This window comes from Lepidochelys kempii, chromosome 1 (genome assembly GCF_965140285.1).
Source record: "Lepidochelys kempii isolate rLepKem1 chromosome 1, rLepKem1.hap1, whole genome shotgun sequence".
In the NCBI taxonomy this organism is placed as follows: Eukaryota; Metazoa; Chordata; order Testudines; family Cheloniidae; genus Lepidochelys; species Lepidochelys kempii.
In genome coordinates, this window is record NC_136380.1 from 119,474,613 (window position 1) to 119,491,156 (window position 16,544).

At 40.6% G+C, this 16,544-nt stretch overlaps 1 protein-coding gene across 3 annotated transcripts in view; it reads left to right on the forward strand.

Moving 5' to 3' along the window:
- Positions 1–16,544, forward strand: part of AFF3 (ALF transcription elongation factor 3) — a 469,491-nt gene that overhangs the window by 184,843 nt on the left and 268,104 nt on the right. For 2 of the 3 annotated variants that reach the window (XM_073352102.2, XM_073352110.2), the window contains exon 4: positions 13,788–13,832. The exons of the other annotated variant lie outside the window; for it this stretch is intronic. In XM_073352102.2, the coding sequence (XP_073208203.1) occupies positions 13,788–13,832 (45 nt within the window). The remainder of the gene's footprint in view (positions 1–13,787; positions 13,833–16,544) is intronic. 3 annotated transcript variants of the gene reach the window in all.

Below are 16,544 nucleotides of genomic sequence, written 5' to 3' on the forward strand. Positions count from 1 at the left end.
AGATTCTGTACTACACCTGGAGGAGATGCAGCATGGAAAGGTGCAAACCAGGAGAGCCGACTGCTTCAGGGACCAGCGTGTTCCCCAGCATAAATCTCTAATTTCTGGTGCACTCCCAGGCTGCTTATGGGCTGCTTTGCTGTCTGTAGCACCTGAGAATTCCTGTAGCTGTACAAACTACATGGACTTTCCTCCCTCCCCCAACAAATACTCTACCCCTCCCTCCAACTTACCTCCGGCACACCCCCTCCATGGGGGCTTGCATAGGTCAGCATGCGCCTGTCCAATGCTCCCTGGCTGGCTAAAGGGCTTTTATGGCCCCTACTGTACACTGCCACAGCACTGACCAAGGGCTGCCGGAGAAAGGGGAGTCTCTCACCATGTTTTTTTGTTCGTTTGGTCTTTGTCCATGCTGCAACATCATCTGCTTGCTGAAAATATTGATTCTGGTTTTAACATTCCTGGAACTTTTAGATTTGGTGCTGGTTTGTTTGTTGCTCTTTTAATGATTGGAAGAATAATTACTTTAAAAGGCTTTTGCATGATATTGCTGGAATAGAACAGAGGGTTCCAGTCATGGTTATAGTGCTAGCTGCACTTCTGTCCTCTTTCTCATCTCTCTGAGAGTACCCGCTCAGACGTCAGGCCTTGTGTCCTTCCCTATCACCTTTAGCTGAGCATGAGGACTGGCCAACCCAGCTTCCAGGCAGATTAATGAGCTCAGCTGGTTTGCAATAGGACCGTCTGATTGGCTGACTCACCCAATTGGCTGAAGAGATCCAGCAGCCTGCTTTTAAGCTCAGCAGAAGCAGGTCGCTGTCTAGTCTTTGGTCCGCCACTGTGATCGCTCATGTTTCAGCCTTGTTCCTGCCCTGCTCCATCCTATGTCCTCCTCCTTGGCTCCTGACTTTGCCTCTGGCTCTGGTTCCTGACCCCTTCAGTCCAGTTCTAACCATTGCGCTGGACTGTCAGTGCCCGGGCTTCTGACAACATGAGCCGCAGTCACACCTCCTGATTGCATTGCAGGCGTACCCTCAGGCTGGTCAAACTTTTTCAGCCACTCACAGCAGGGTGTCATTTATCTCAGGGCTGGTCTGCATGGCACAGCAAAGTGCACCAGAGGGGTGTGATTTGTAAAGCACACTAATGTGCTGGGTTCTTAATTGTCCCGGGTAGACCCTGCTGATGCAATGTAAAAGGTACTAAACTCAAATTAACATACTCTAGTGCTCTTTGCCTATGTAGTCATAGAGTTTGAGGCCAGAAAGGACCACCAGATCACATAGTCTGACCTCCTGTATATCACAGGCCACTAACACCATCCGGCATCTGCACCAAACCCAACAACCAGAATTAGACCAAAGTATTACAGCCCACAGGAGGCTAGATTGTTATGTGTCACAAGCAGAGAACAGGGTAGGAATCAATGGTCAGTTTTCAGAACTTTGTGCAATTCTACAAATATTGGTTGAACCCAAAGTGTTTTTGTGAAACAGGCTGGGTTTGATGAATCAGCATGTTCTAATGAAACACCAATCAATTCTAGTCTCAAGGACCAGTACATTCCACTGCCCTAGAAAAGATGTATGTAGAAGTCTGATTTAAGAGAGAAGAGCCTTGGAATATCTTGGTCTGTCTTCCATAGTGATAGACACTCTGCTGTCTACTTCTAGGGCCTGTTTAACCTGGGACACTCTCTTGGGCTAGTGAATGGATAGGGCTGGAAGCCAAAATTTGCTGGGCTCTCCAGGTCTTGGAGGTTTTTTCAGTTAGGATTAGATAAGAGTCTCTGTCTCAGAACACTGAGAAGGCAGACATCAGCAATACAGCTCCCCTAATTGGTCTCTTCCCCATGTTCGCTACCTAAGCCGATGGGAGGGTGCTGTCTATGCTGGGGGTTAGCTATCTCTCTGAGGTGTGATCCTGGTTTTTCAGAACCATGAAGCAGATGTAGATGAAGACTAGATCAATTTTACCTCCTGGGAATCTAGACTATTTCACTGTGGTTGCTTCATTCTCTGTGCTGCTCCCTTGAAAGTTATGGCGTCAGTATCCTTATTTTGGGCCTCAGTGAAAGTGGCCTTTCTGGTGGCCCTTAGTGTCCACACGGAGAGTCAATGAAGCTAGATTTTGTTTCCCACAATGACAGAGTAATTCTTTGCCTGTTCTGAGCTTTCCCCCCAAGATTAATTCAGATTTTTGTAGGAATCTGAATATTATTCTCCCTTCCTTTTGTGCTAGGTGGTGTTAGGGCCCTGAAGCTTGCTTTACCATTGGGATGAGGAATTCAGGCTCCCTTTGTATCCTTCTTCAGATCCCAAGAAAGGGTTTTTTGCTTCCAATTTGGTCACTGTTGAATGGATTAGAGTACGTTTTAAGGGAGAGCCTTCCACGCCTCCACAGACATTAGAGTTTCAGTCAAACATTGTTTTGGGGTCCCTTTAGCAGGGGGGCGGTCTTATTCAGGAAAGGATTACACAGAATTCCATATTCCAAAGCCTTCCACCGGTAATAGGTTTAACCCTTTCTTTGCTACACTCTGTAATCACGTAACCTTTAGCTCAATGGGAATGAATACCAATTATCATTTATAAACAGTTCCTCTCATTATGCTCATTTATGGCATCTTTTATAGCTTGCTAATTACAAGCACACAAAACAAAAATATTTGGAGTTAAATAATGTAAACAGGGATGTAATTGATTTTCATGTTGAATAATTTTATTGATTTATTGTTAATTAAAATCTTTTTTAAAAGATCTCTTGGCAAATTAATCCATTTAATTAATTGGATATTGTCATAGCTGGTGGTATATACATATTAAGTTACTGAAAGATTAATAGTGCCATAATATTCTTTTTTCTAACTGTTGCTGCTTTACATATGTATATTAGGATTATTGTATATTCTTCCTGGACAAATACACTCAATATATTACACGTATATGGTGGTCTCAGTCCAGTTTCTAGTGGACAAGTGTCCACATCACACACAAAAAATACTACATTCCAGTTGACACTAACTGGCAATGCTGGCATTCTCTGTAACAGAGAGGCCAAGAATTGAACAGGAATGGAGACTGAACTCTATGAGTCGCATAGAAGGTCTTTCTAGGTTACTGTTGAGGGCCTTTGTGGGCTACGTGAGAAGCTCGCACTTTCACTAACGGTGCTTTACCTATTACAAAAACAAAGGACTCCAGTTTTCATTATGGAATCTTTCCAATAAAAGACTGTTATGTCAAACAGCTAATCAATTTAATATACTTACAGTATGCACTAAGATAATTCAGTACAGTAGTAAATGTACTGTGCAGAAGGCATTTTGAAAGGACTCCAATTAACTCTTTTGGAATGACATAATTTTTAGTGGCGAAGGAGGCATAAGGACTTAATTCTGCAATCTGTTGAGTACTTCCTAATAAGTGCAGAGTGCCTTCCACTCCTGTTGACTTCAGTGGGAGCTCAGGGCCCTCACTCAGCACCTTGCAGGATCAAGCACCTTATATTTCAGGAGCAATTTTAATTACCGCTATCTTATTATATTTTTCAGCTATGTGGCAAGAGAGTGTAATCACATCAGCATCCATTGTTTCATTAGTGAAGAAAAAACATTAATATATTATGACACAGTATTGATTTGATAGTCACTCTTTCCCAATAACAATAAAACCTTTATATTTTATTAATAGAACAATGCAGCTCTTGTCCATTACGCTCCCTTTGATTGTTCCTGGGCTGCAGTGTTTTTTATGAATAAAATGTTGAAGTCAGTTAAATTGCTTAGCCCATCTGCCTGTGCCATTCACTTGACGTCCCCAAGCTACTTTTATAGGAAACGTTACCAATGTAGCTGTGATAATTGATTGTTCCATTGTTGCTTGTAATGGATAGAAGGGGGATTTGAGGGAATTTTTTTCTTTTAATTTAAAATTTTAAAGCACCCACCATAATCTGTGAACATACTTACCTGACAATGTCTCTTTTGCTATTAGTGTCCTCACATTCTGAGTTCAACTGAGGTGGAAAGATGGAACTGCTAACATAGCCTAGGTGTTCTTTTGTTCTCACCCACTCTGCTTGTGGAGCCATACTACAATATGAAAAAAAGAAACATCCTGGATGTCTTGAAACATAGAAAGCACAATAGGTACAACTTAAGTTAGATACGGGTCCTACCTGGATGGTGAGATTCTCCCCTCTATTCTGTTTCCTTTGCCCTAGGTAAAAGGGCTGGAGCAGTGTGAAGGGACTTTAAAAGCCCTCTATCTGGAGAGAGGATTGCCCCAGCACAGACACTATGCAAGACAGGCATAAAGCTGTCCTCCATGGGCCCCTTCACAAGCTCTGGTGTATGGGGCATGCTGGGGCAGGAAGAGATGTGTTGATGTTTGGGCCACAGCATGTAGTGCTACAGAGATTTTGGGCAGCGCTGAAACCCATAGGGCAGACCAGAGGCTGCTGTAACTTAAGCCTGTAGGCTGTCTAAATTGTGCCAGAGGTCACTCCAGCCTCCAGAGTGGCCCAGAAGTGGGAGTGCAGAAGGGTGGCATAAAGCCCCCACTCAGCTTAGGCTGCGAGTTATGCCTCTTAGGATATATCTGCGCTGCAAGCAGAGGTGTGACTGCAGCACTAAAAACATACTGGAGTTGCTTTGCTCTATCTAGCTTGAATAACAGTAACAGTGAAGCTGCAGCAGCGTGGATTAGCCACTGAAGTAAAGCCTGAATGCTCAGTGCAGCTGCCCATGCTGCTGAGGCTTCACTGCTATTGTAATTCAAGATAGCTAACCCAAGCTAGCTTTGGTCATGTCTACACATGCAGCAGTCACCCCTGTGGTTACATTGTAGACGTATCCTTACAGGCATAGCACAAAATCTCACCCAGAGTCCTTAAACGGCCAAATCTCCCATTTACAAGGGAAGTTTGCTAGATCAGACCCTTAAATTGTCTGGACAGTTGGGTAATACAAAGAAAAGTGGATTTCCAAAATCATTTTCTGTATGGCATGTGCTATTTCTTAAGCTATAGTTTGCAGAAAATGTTTTTCCATTACTAAATGCAACCTCTTCACCCTCTCCATTATTTGTCTATGATAGTGGTTCCCAAACTGTGGTCCGTGGGTCAAAAGACAGACAGCTAAAAATATAACTTACTATCTTAATATTTCTTTTCCATGAAAGCAGTTGTTGTAGTTGTCACAGGCATGTTTTCTGAGCAACAGTGGAAGGAGAGATGTGTCCATGCAATCATTAATGGAAGGAGAGGTGGTCCATCAGACACTCTCATTACTACCATGTACAGAAGAATCCCTGTTTTGTAAACTAACTGAAGATTGCAGAGTTCATAAAATTGAATACCTCAAAATTATAGTAGGTACAATGCATAAGGTAAAGTGTGGTGCACTGTACTGTTTTCCTCTTGTTCTTCACACCAATGCAAAGCAATTTCCAATGCACTGAAGGCATCAGAATGTAAAGGGATGTTTACTTTTACTTCATCTATTTCAGTTTCGTTATGTGATTTTTTTTCTGGCAAGAAAAATTGTTAATATAACTGGTCTGTTGAACACTGGTGTTTGTAAAGCTGAGGTTCTACTGTCATCCATTCTGTGGAGAAGTTTAGGAACCACTGTGTTCTACAACTTTTCAATTTCCACCATTACCTTTCTTCTCTGCTGACTCCTCATCACCATCTGTCACCAAATCTCACTTTCCTTATCCAACTGGAAAGTACCAAATGACTCGCTGAGTTGCTTTGAATCTATATATCATCTATGATGAACAAAACAGGCTCTGTCCAATTAACGTGTTCTAAGCAGCTTGCAGTCAGTGCATATCTATTTGATCATTTTGTGTTCCTATTTGCCTGTAGATTTTTTTTTTAATTATTATTCATCGGCTTCCTAGCCAGAGAGTCTCTCAGTTCCTGGTACAGTTCCTGGGTAATGTTAGCACTCAAATTGATATGTGATCCAGGACTGAGATATCCAGATCCTTTCCACAGAGCAAAGATATGTTTTTTTAAATGCACACTTCTAAGCCTTCTTAAAAGAAAATCCTTGTAAACCTTTCTCCTCTTCCCTTTTTGAGGAAAGAGCATTGTTGCAAGGTTCAATTATATGAAAAATAATCCCCATAATAAATGTAAAGAATCCATTTTGGAAAGATAATGACTATATTAATTAAAAGGATTGAGTTTATTACAGTCACTGTGAATTATATGTTTTTAATAACTTTTTTTCTTTTAATTAGTACAACACTTTAATCACAGAGCTTGAGTAAAATGTTATTTTTCTACTCCCAAGTCCCAGCTTTTAAATTTAGATGCCTTCCTAGGAAAACAATCAGAGGTCCCTTGTAAAATTAGAGTCTTAGGTCCAAAGCAGAGTAATAAAAAGCCTAAGAATGAATAGCTATTTTTTACAGACTATAACCAATTGTATTTTAAATTACACGCAAAGAACTAAGGTTGCAAAGGAAAGCACTGAAAAGTTAGGAAATGCCAACTAAAGCTTCCTGTGCAACTTTGTCTTTTTTTTATTTATGAAAGTTGAAATTCTGGAGAACAAGATGTCGCCAGAAAATAGTGACAGGCTGCTAACCTGTCCCAATTGGCTGGCTGACCTATCCCAGTTCAAGCCCTGCTTGTCTGCATCCTAAGGTAGGGGCATGAAGTCTTGCTGAGTAATACGGATGGTGAAATACCAGAGTTAGCAACACTAAAGTGCAATAGAAGAGACTACAATTCATCATCTCCTCCTGACACCCAGCACATCTTCTCATAGTGACTAAAGTAGATTCAAATGGGAGCTGTCACTGCAACTGCAAGGAGGAAAGGGAGCTGTGGGGGAATGCTGTTCTTATGACACAGGGAGGAACAGGGGAGCTATCCCTTTGAGCAGTGGAAAGGGATTGGCTCATATAAGAGCTAGTCAAAAAATTTCCAATAGAATGTTTTCCTTGAGAAAATTTTATTTAGTTGAAATTGAAACTTTCCCTGGGAACTTTCTGTGTTGGTTTTGATTTAAATTTTGTGTCGATTTTTAAAAAAATAGCACTTTAGTCAGTGAATGTTTGGACTTTATCAGAATGAAACATTTCAGTGTTTTGTGTTGAATTCTGTTTTATATTTAAAATTATGCTATAACATTTTTAAAAAGTAGAAATTGGAACAAAACATTTCAATTTGAACAAAACAAAATTTTTCAAAAAATTTGTTTTTCCAGGAAATTTTGAATTTTTTTGGTTTTGTTCTCTTTGGAAAGAAAACAAAATTCAAAATGTTGGAATTTCCCATCAAGTAGAAATCGTGACTTTCAGCTATCTCGAGTTGTGGTCCTTACCACAACTCTTGCCTTCCCGTAAATCAAAGGGGTGGATGCAATTGCTGCTCCTGCTGTTACATTATCCCCTCAGCCTGAGCTCTAACTCTCTGCCAGGGAACATGCTCAGTGCAGTTGTCATATTAGGGAGTTTTTGGGGGCTGCAACATGCTCAGTATAAATGGAATGTTCCGAGATGTAAGCAGCAAACCGCTAACAAACCCTATTAAGCATGCACAAATGGATTTTTTCAGTCTGACGACTCTGCCAAATATAGACACATTTTCACGGGAACGGTAAAAGTCACCTCTCTGACCCCATGACCATCCACATGCCAAATTTCATGTTCCTGGTCCTTGTAGGCATTAAAGCTCTCCAAAGAAATGATTACGGGGGAGAAAATTTAACACTGGAAAAACTCCCTATTTTTCCCTTGCCTTATCCTCAAAAATAGTTTAATTGTTGTTGCTGGAATTTTCCTTACCCCCTTTAAACAGAACAACAACAACACTATTGAGACAGAGCAAACATGCAGTATTGCAACCCAAACAATACAAATTCTGCAACTTATAAAGAAGGGAAAACAGGGCTTATTATGGAAAATATTAGGTATCCTTAACTAGGGCCATCTCTAGTAGCTCCTACCTTAAATGAGAATGCAGCAAAAGCTTTTTTTACATGAGGTAAGGGAAAAGTGTAGGCATAAATGCAACACCTCAGGATGAATGAGAGCAAGAAGAAGGAAGCACTTGTTATGAGGCATATTGGTGAGTCTGAAGTTTCATTCAATGGGAATTGATGCCTTTTATTTCATTAACAACCTGGGCCACAATCCTTCTGTACCCTTCCTTTAGTAAAATAGGCCCTATATTGATTTCAATGGGAGTTAGGCACTTAACTGTCTTTGAGGAAGCAGTTTTTTTTAAAGCACCAATAGTTCCTGTGCGATAGTACTTTCTATCCAGATGTCTTTTATTCCTCTTAAAAATTTGGATGTTTTCTGCATTGAAATAAAGATTCACTCTCTTGTAGACTATGGAAACCTGTTTTTGATATATAGGCAGATCAGAGTTCATGCCCATGCATTCGGTTTTTTTGGTTTTGGGGGGTTTTTTTTAGAAGAAATAATCAGTACAAGTTGTAAGCACTCATCAGTTACCAAACAGAACTTTAATTTGCTCTGCATGTATGAATTCCAGCAATATAATCTTACATTGCTTGATAATGTAACCGCCACCTATTATTCCAGCCTATTATAGTGTTTGCGTGGTGTGGCGATGTGAGCAGAGAGGCAGTTATGTATCAGGAGGGTGTCAGAACAGAGTATTGAATCCTTGCAGTCAGGAACCCACTTTTGAAAGAACCCCAAACGTACCACCAACTGACACCAAACTGGTTGCTGATGTCCAGCTTTTTAATGCCAGCATGGCAAGAAAGACCCAGACTGAGTGGGCAGAGGCCCGGGAGGTACAGTGGGTATATCTCAACATTTAAAATATTTCAATAACTTTTAACTTACACTGAAGAAAAAGTGCAAAAAGTGCAAAATGCAAAGAGTTAGTGGAAGTACTTAATGCAACACAAATAATGATATAAAAAACTTTTGCCATAACAATCTCTTACACTAAGGCTACATCTACGCTACAGTTGGAGTTAGGGGTGTGATTCCCAGCTCATATAGACACACTTGCACTAGCTCTCATCTTACTAGTACTCCACCTACTTCTTCTGCCCCCTGTGGGTACATACTTGGGGTGACTAGCCCATGCGGCCACTCACCGCTGCCCGTGCTACACTGGCTACATTGCTGTTTTTGGCATGCTGGCTTGATGAGAGCTAGCATGAGCATGTCTGCGCAGCTGGGAATCATACCCCCAGCTCCAAGTGTAGATGTGGCCTACATTTAAACTAGATTGCCATGGTAGATTGTTCTCCCTTTTTTCAGTGTAAAGATTTGAGAGGAAAGGAAAAGGCTCATAAATTGGGAATTCTTTTAATACAAGTTCCTTTATAGATCACTCTGTGAAAGCTGTTGGTAAGAAAAAAAAAGAAAAGTATAAAATAAAATATGTACAGATGTAGCTTTCTTGCAATTACATCCCATATCCCAAGAATTCAGTGTAGTCTTTATTCAGCCTCGTTTCTTACAGCACTCTGTGCTTTGCATGGTAATTAGCTCCTTGTGTTATCAATGATGTGATGCCCCTGGCTATTTCTTCAGTAATAGCTGCTGTTATCCTTGACTGCAGATCCTCACATCTTCCTGTCAGATTCTGTGTGTGCGTGTGCGTACAAATGTTTGGTGTTTTGGGGGGCTGCCCTGACTGAGAAATGAAGATAATGGGAAAAGCATCAAAGAACTAAAAGAATCATGCCCACTGCCTTTGATACGTGAACTAGAGTTGCCAGAATTTCACTGAGAGTTCATTGGAGGTTCGGGGAGATGAGTCTGTTGTGATAGATTTCAAAAAGCAATGATAGGCAAATGAGTTCATCAAAGCTGGTATAAATAATAAGTTAGTAACAGCTCAGCAATTCAGCATGAAACAACACCCAGAAACCTCACTTCCTTTAGTAATAGTTTCTTTTAGTTTTGAGTTTTCCCCCAAAACAGAGTAATTAAAATGTACATTGCACAAATCTTTTGCTGTATGTACATTATCAAGAGGGAGAAAGAATTACATCGTTCAAATTATGGGCACTTTTTATATAGATTTATTCAGGCACAGGGTCATGTAGTATACACTGAAAGAATAGTAGAAGCAGAATGCAATTTAAAATGGGCAGATCTAGCCATGTAAATAGGTGAAAGTGTATAGTATTTACAGCATGTAAGTAATAGATGATTTAAAAAAAACTTTCAGTAAGGCAAATTTACAATAAAACATTAACATACTACATTGTATATTACTTATTCAGGATCAGATTAATATTCAAAGAACCTGTCTAAAGATTCTGGCCTGCTTGCTGGGGAGCCCTCCTCGTCTGTGTACACTAAAAAAGGATGACCAAATTTCTAAGTACCAATCCTCTTTTTGGCGCTTCTCTTGTGTACATTCTTGGTGTGAAAGTTTTTCCATTACAAGACAGTTCATATTTTACCATGCCACAATTCTATAGTCAGAGGGGTTACATTTTTTAACTAGTATGTAATACAAAGGCTAAATACTAACAATAAAAATTAATTGATTTGTCTTTCTTTTTAAAATGTAGATCCTCTACGGGAGCATTAAGTAAGTAGGTCAGGGGATCTTTAGAAAGCTGGTATTTTGTTATAAGATTAATCCCTTTAATAATTTCCTCCCCCAAACCATCTAAATCCTGGATACAACCACCATATTTGCAAGTGTGTTCCTCTTTCCGTGCAAGCCCTCCAACAGATCGCATCTTGATGCAAATTGCAGGCGGAATTTACCACCATGTAAAATTTTTCATACATACAAGGCATGTGCTGTGCCAGGAGGGCTTTGTGTGCTCAACTGTTAATGATGTTGGTGTGATGACTAAGCATAGAACAGGCTTTTTGGGGAAGGGGGGATCCATGGAGAGGAGAAAAATAAATCAGTTAGTGAGAGGAAAATAGAAAGTCCACAGAATTTTGTGATTTTTCTTCATGTGTGTTTTTTTCTTGTTAGTATTAACTTTATTAGCAGCATCTGTTGTATTGTTACTCCACTAACAGCAAAAGCAGCATATTGCATTCTTTGATTCATCTGTTGCAATGATGAGTTCAGAATGGGGCTATTTGCAATTGACTGTAGTTCCTTTTAACCAGTGATTTGTCAAATATGAATAATTCTTGAAAGGCGCTTTATGTTGCACCCAGTTCTTCTTTTACTGAAGTCAATGGCATAACTCTTATTGACTTTTAAGATGGCAGACTGTACTACAGCAAAAGAGTTAAAGACAATTCATTTGTTTAATAACCAAGGGCCATATTCAGCAAAAATTTTCAGGAATGCTGACAATAAAAGACTCATGAGTTCCCATAACCTGGCATGAAATAACAGCCACAAAAATTATGAAACATAAATTATTGCCTTAATTCTGACTTTGCTACCCCCCTGAGACTTCCAGAGCATATGAATTTAAACCCTCTCTCCAAATCAAATCCTCCCTCCAACTCTGCCAGGAAGCACAGCATCATGGTTATTGTACTTCTCTGCACTTAGCATGATCTTCCGGGAGAACCATGGTATTAACATACAGGACTAGAGCAAACACTATTTGGCTAACAATACCATGTAAGTATGAAAAGCATAAATTTTCAGAAGTGGTTAGTGATTGTAGGTGCCTAAATTGAGACACTTTAGAGGTATCTGATTTTCAGAGGGCAGGTGCTCAGCACTTCGGAAGATCAGGCATGTTCCTCAGATTGGACACCTGAACATTTAGGTATCTGGAATCACTAATCACCTTCAAAGATTTGAGCCAAAATTCCTAGCTCACTTCAAAAGTTAATTATTAATAATAACAATAAGTACACATTTATTTTTTCTCCCACTGTTAAACAAAAGAGTCAGGGCCACATTCTCCCATCTTCTAAGTTCATTGTGTTCTGCATAAGCAAAAATCATTTCACTTGGTGGATTCTGCAGTGTAAAGTGAATTCAAACGTTTGGAGACTCCCGCTGGAGAGTTCCCCCTGTTTAACAGGAATTTCTAAGTTATGTAAAGCTGGCAGAAGCAGCTAGACCGCCTTCTGCACCTGCTTCCCCACTCGTCCTTGCTGCCTGCTTTAGCAGAGCTGCACTGCACAGCGTAAGAAAGGAAGAGGGTATGTTGGGGCAGAGATGGGAGGCAGGGGGTCAGGTCAAGGGAGGAGATGGGGATAGCAGAGCGAGATTCCACTGCACCTCATTCTCTGCTGGTTTCAATGAATCTGAGGCACATGCTTAAAGTTAAACATGTACTTGAATGTTTTGCTGAATGGGGATGGACTTAAGGACCTGTATACAGAGGCAGATTAGGGGTTTGTGGGACCTGGGGCCAGAGCAAGTGGGAGGCCCCTCCCCAACCCTTCTGCCTGCAGTCTCCCCCCTCCTCCCCCCACCCAGCGTTCCTGCTGGGGAGCAGGGTCAGGCACTGGGGCTTCCCCCACTCCCCAGCAGGAGCGCCGGGTGGGCAGAGCAGGACAAGCCCCCATGCCCTGACTCTCTGCTGGCAGGCAGAGTGGGGCAAGCCCCTGTGCCTCGACCCTGCTCCCTGGCAGGAGTGGGTTGGGGCGTGCCCATTTTTCCAGGCCCCCCAAATTGGCCAGAGCCCCTGGGTAGGGGCCCCATTGGCCCAGTGACTAATCCGCCACTGCCTGTATAGGTAACTCCTCACAATTGTGTGTACAGTGTTCACTGTGGTTAAGTCTATGCTGCAGTATAAGCCCATGGTTCAAACTCAGGTTCAAGCCAAACCCCCTTTCCATCTACACACAAATTGTGCTAATCCAGGGCTCAGACCAAGGGTCCCAGGACCCCACAAGGGTGGAGGATTCCGGTCTGAGTCAAGCCAGGACCCATGGTTCAAGCCCTATTGCTTTGCAGTGTAGACTCAGCCCCACTGAACTCATACTCTGGGAGTCCTCCAAAAGTATCCCACAATGGTCTGACTTTCTTTGTCCTCTGGACAGTCATGTTTGGTGGACAGTTAAGTTTTCTCACCCTGTACCATGAACAAAGGGCTAGAAAAACCACTTTTTGGGAGGGCGCTAGGCAGTCTGGGATATGGATGGTTGCACTCGGGTCTGCATAATGCAGCGTAGACACTAGAATCCCAGATTGGGACCCACGGTTTAACAGTTCCTAACCAGGGGTTTCAAATGAGGGTAGATGCTTGTTCCCTAGGTTACAAACCCAGGGTCTGCTAACTCAAGTTGAACTACCCTAGGCTAACATTGCAGTGTAGACATACCCTGAATGGCCCTGTTAGACCTCTGATTTACCTATTGAACACAGCTCCAAGAGTTTAAACGCTTGATTCCATTAAAGTTTCTGTAGTCAATAATGGGCCTAATCCTTATGGAAACAAAACTACCCTGGGCAACCAATGGGAGTTTTACCTACAAGAAGGAGCCAGTCTGTTTTTGTTAATTTATTGTAAATAAATTTATAGTAAATATATTAGGTCTGTGTATATACAGTGACTATTTTACCTATACATATAATAACCACATGATATGTGTGAAATGAACCACACCTAAAGTAAATGTAACCAGAATCTTATAGATTAAATAAAAATATATTGTGGTCACTCATTTAAAGAATAAACATTTTAAAAAAAATTATTTTCTTGTAGAAAAAGTAGGAAATAATTTCTGAGTTTAACACATCACCAGTATTCTGATGCTAGAAACACTTGACATTGACTTGAAAATGTACCCAAGTCTTGAGTACATCTCATGTAGCCACATATCCTCAAACCGGCCATTTGTTATTTCTTACTTAAAAAGTATTTTCCTCTTTGTTTACAGGAGAGTGGAACAGGAGATAACAGCTGTATTGAAGAAATTTTGCGGGTAGGAACTCTTTAATTGTTCTGTCATTATTTCATTAAATTTACCCTAAGGAAAGAGAAAGTTTAGATACTAGAATTCCTACTTTGGTACCTGTTTACTTTTTTTGATATCACCTTTCTAGAAAACATGTAAAACATGTAAAAACAACCTCTTGTGCACGGGATTTCACTGTTGCTGACTAACCAGGCATTCACCTGGAAGCAGACAATGGGACTGTAATGTATAAGTATGTTTCAGGTTTACAAACCATGAAGTGTGTGTGTTACCATTAATCAAGATTGTCAAAAAACTTAATTTGGGGCAGAGGATGTCCACAAGGGTCTTTTTTCGCTTGGATTTAATTAAAATCCATTGTACGGTTTTGTTATTAATGACATGTTATGTCATTATGCCTATTATAAAATCACAACATACAATATCTGCAAAGTTATTTCAATATTTTGCCATCACTATATTTCTTTATCACTTTTATCACAATAAATTCTAGTTTGCATTCATGGAGTAAATTAATGCACTTCTGGACTCATCTAGGCTTCAATATATTTTGATATTGGATATTTTCTTAAGTAGGCAAACTTAAAAGCGTGTGATTTTTCCATATATATTTAACTCCTCTTTTATGGGTTCTCTTTTTAAAGTGGTCATCTAGTAATTTACATTCTCTAGAAAGCTGATATTGTACTAAATAAAGCACAAGACAAATTAGACCAGATGGCATGCCAAAACCTCAGTAAAAACACCGTTATTTTATCGTGTTTCTAGCTCTTGAACATTGTATACACACTTCTTTTGGAACTGTTTAAGAATTACAGAATTGCATATCATTATTTGGATTAAAACTCTACAGTGCATGGTTAAAGACAGTCCTTTCCCAAATAATTTATTAAATACATCTTTTAATTCTCAGACTGGACAAACAATTTTTAAAAGATTGATTATGATGGATTTCTTATAACTGTATTGGCAGAGCTTTTACTTAGCTACCATTTATAGAGTAGGCTTTTCTGAGGATGAAATGCATATTACATAATTCTATAGCCTTGGTCCCTGTTGCTTTGTTACAAATTAAGTAGCAAATAATATAAATCATAAACACTTTTTTACATTTTCAGTATGCACTGGGTGGTGGATGTCAGTCTAATTCACCCACTTACATAAGATTTTTATTCAGGAAAATTAAAGAGAACAGTTGAAGTTTTTAGTCTCACTCTTATTTAATTTTTAAGGAGAGGAGTGTAGACAGTATGATTGGTTTAGAAATATAGAGGAAGACATGGTCCCTTCCATAAGGAGCTACACAGACTTATAAGACAATAGAGTTGAGACACAAAGTACTCTGGATAATGAGGGATTGGAAGGTGCGGTCTCAAAATGGTAAAGACAGCTTCTCTCTCCCTCTTCTTTCCCTCCCGCCCCACTTAATTTCACATTCCCCTGGAGAATTAGTGTTGAAAAGCTTCATAGTAACATGTATTTTAAGGAGGAATTTATGCAGCACATCAGAGGAAGAACAGGCCCCTTGTGCTGCTCACAAATTATTTCATTTTGAATTTAAAAGGGGAAAAAGCCACTATAAGCAATTTTCCCCAAGATCTTTTGCTTCCCTCCCACAGGTCATGATGTTAGATGTAACTTCATCTTCCTCCAAAGAAGGGGGGCTTGGGGAAGAAAACACTTAAGGGCAAATTCAGTGCCCTGCCAGAGTAATGAGCTCAGGAGCTGGACAGATGCAGTCTGGCGTAATTTTCCTCTTTCCGGTCTGCAGAGCTATTCCATAGAAGCCACTGCCACCCAAACACCCACACAGCACTAGAATCTTGGACCCACCCGTACACTGTCCCCTCCCTCTCTTACACATTGGCATGCTGGGAGCCACTGTGAAGCTGAGCAATGTGAACATCACCTGCAGTTAGGGTGACCAGATGTCCCAATGTTATGTGGACAGTGCCGATTTTGGGTCTTTTTCTTATATAGGCTCCTATTACCCCCACCCCCATCCCGATTTTTCACACTTGCTGTCTGCTCACCCTACCTGCAGTGCCCACTGAAATCTTGACACCAATGCTACTGCCAGGGGACCTTCTGCAGCTTGGAATCTAAGGTTGGATTTGCCTCTTAGCATGTGAGCACAAAAACTAAGCTTCTCTGCTGTTACTGCACATTGTAACATTCCTAAGCTGCAGGATTCATCTGCCCAAAACCACATTCCATAACCATCCTCATTTGAATAGGATTATCTACATATGGAAACCAAATGTAACTTTAATTTTTAATTTTTATTAAAAATGAAAAGACTATAAAATGACCATTGCTGATGTTGTCAGAACGACTCTGCTGCAGCAAACAGTTAGGGATTGATATGTGCTAAAGAGGAGTTTGTTTGTATACTGACTAATTAAGAGGTTATTGAAAGGTTCTCTTGCTTTCATTTCTTCATCATTCTTGTTTCTTCCTGAAGTTTCAACCCCTTGAACTAAAATCACCCCAGTAACCTAACTGACTTCAATAAAGTTACACTGGGCCCCTTATCCTCAACCTTCTTGTGACAGTTCTCAGGGTATCCCGGACCGTGAGTCAACTTGTTACCCCCTTTGCCCTCAGCTAGAGGGAGTTTTTCTTGTGGTAGTGGGATGTCAGCTCCGTGACACTGCCAGTCCTTCAGCCACTCAAGCACTTTCCTCTGGGCTTATGCCAACCCTTCCTTCACCTTGC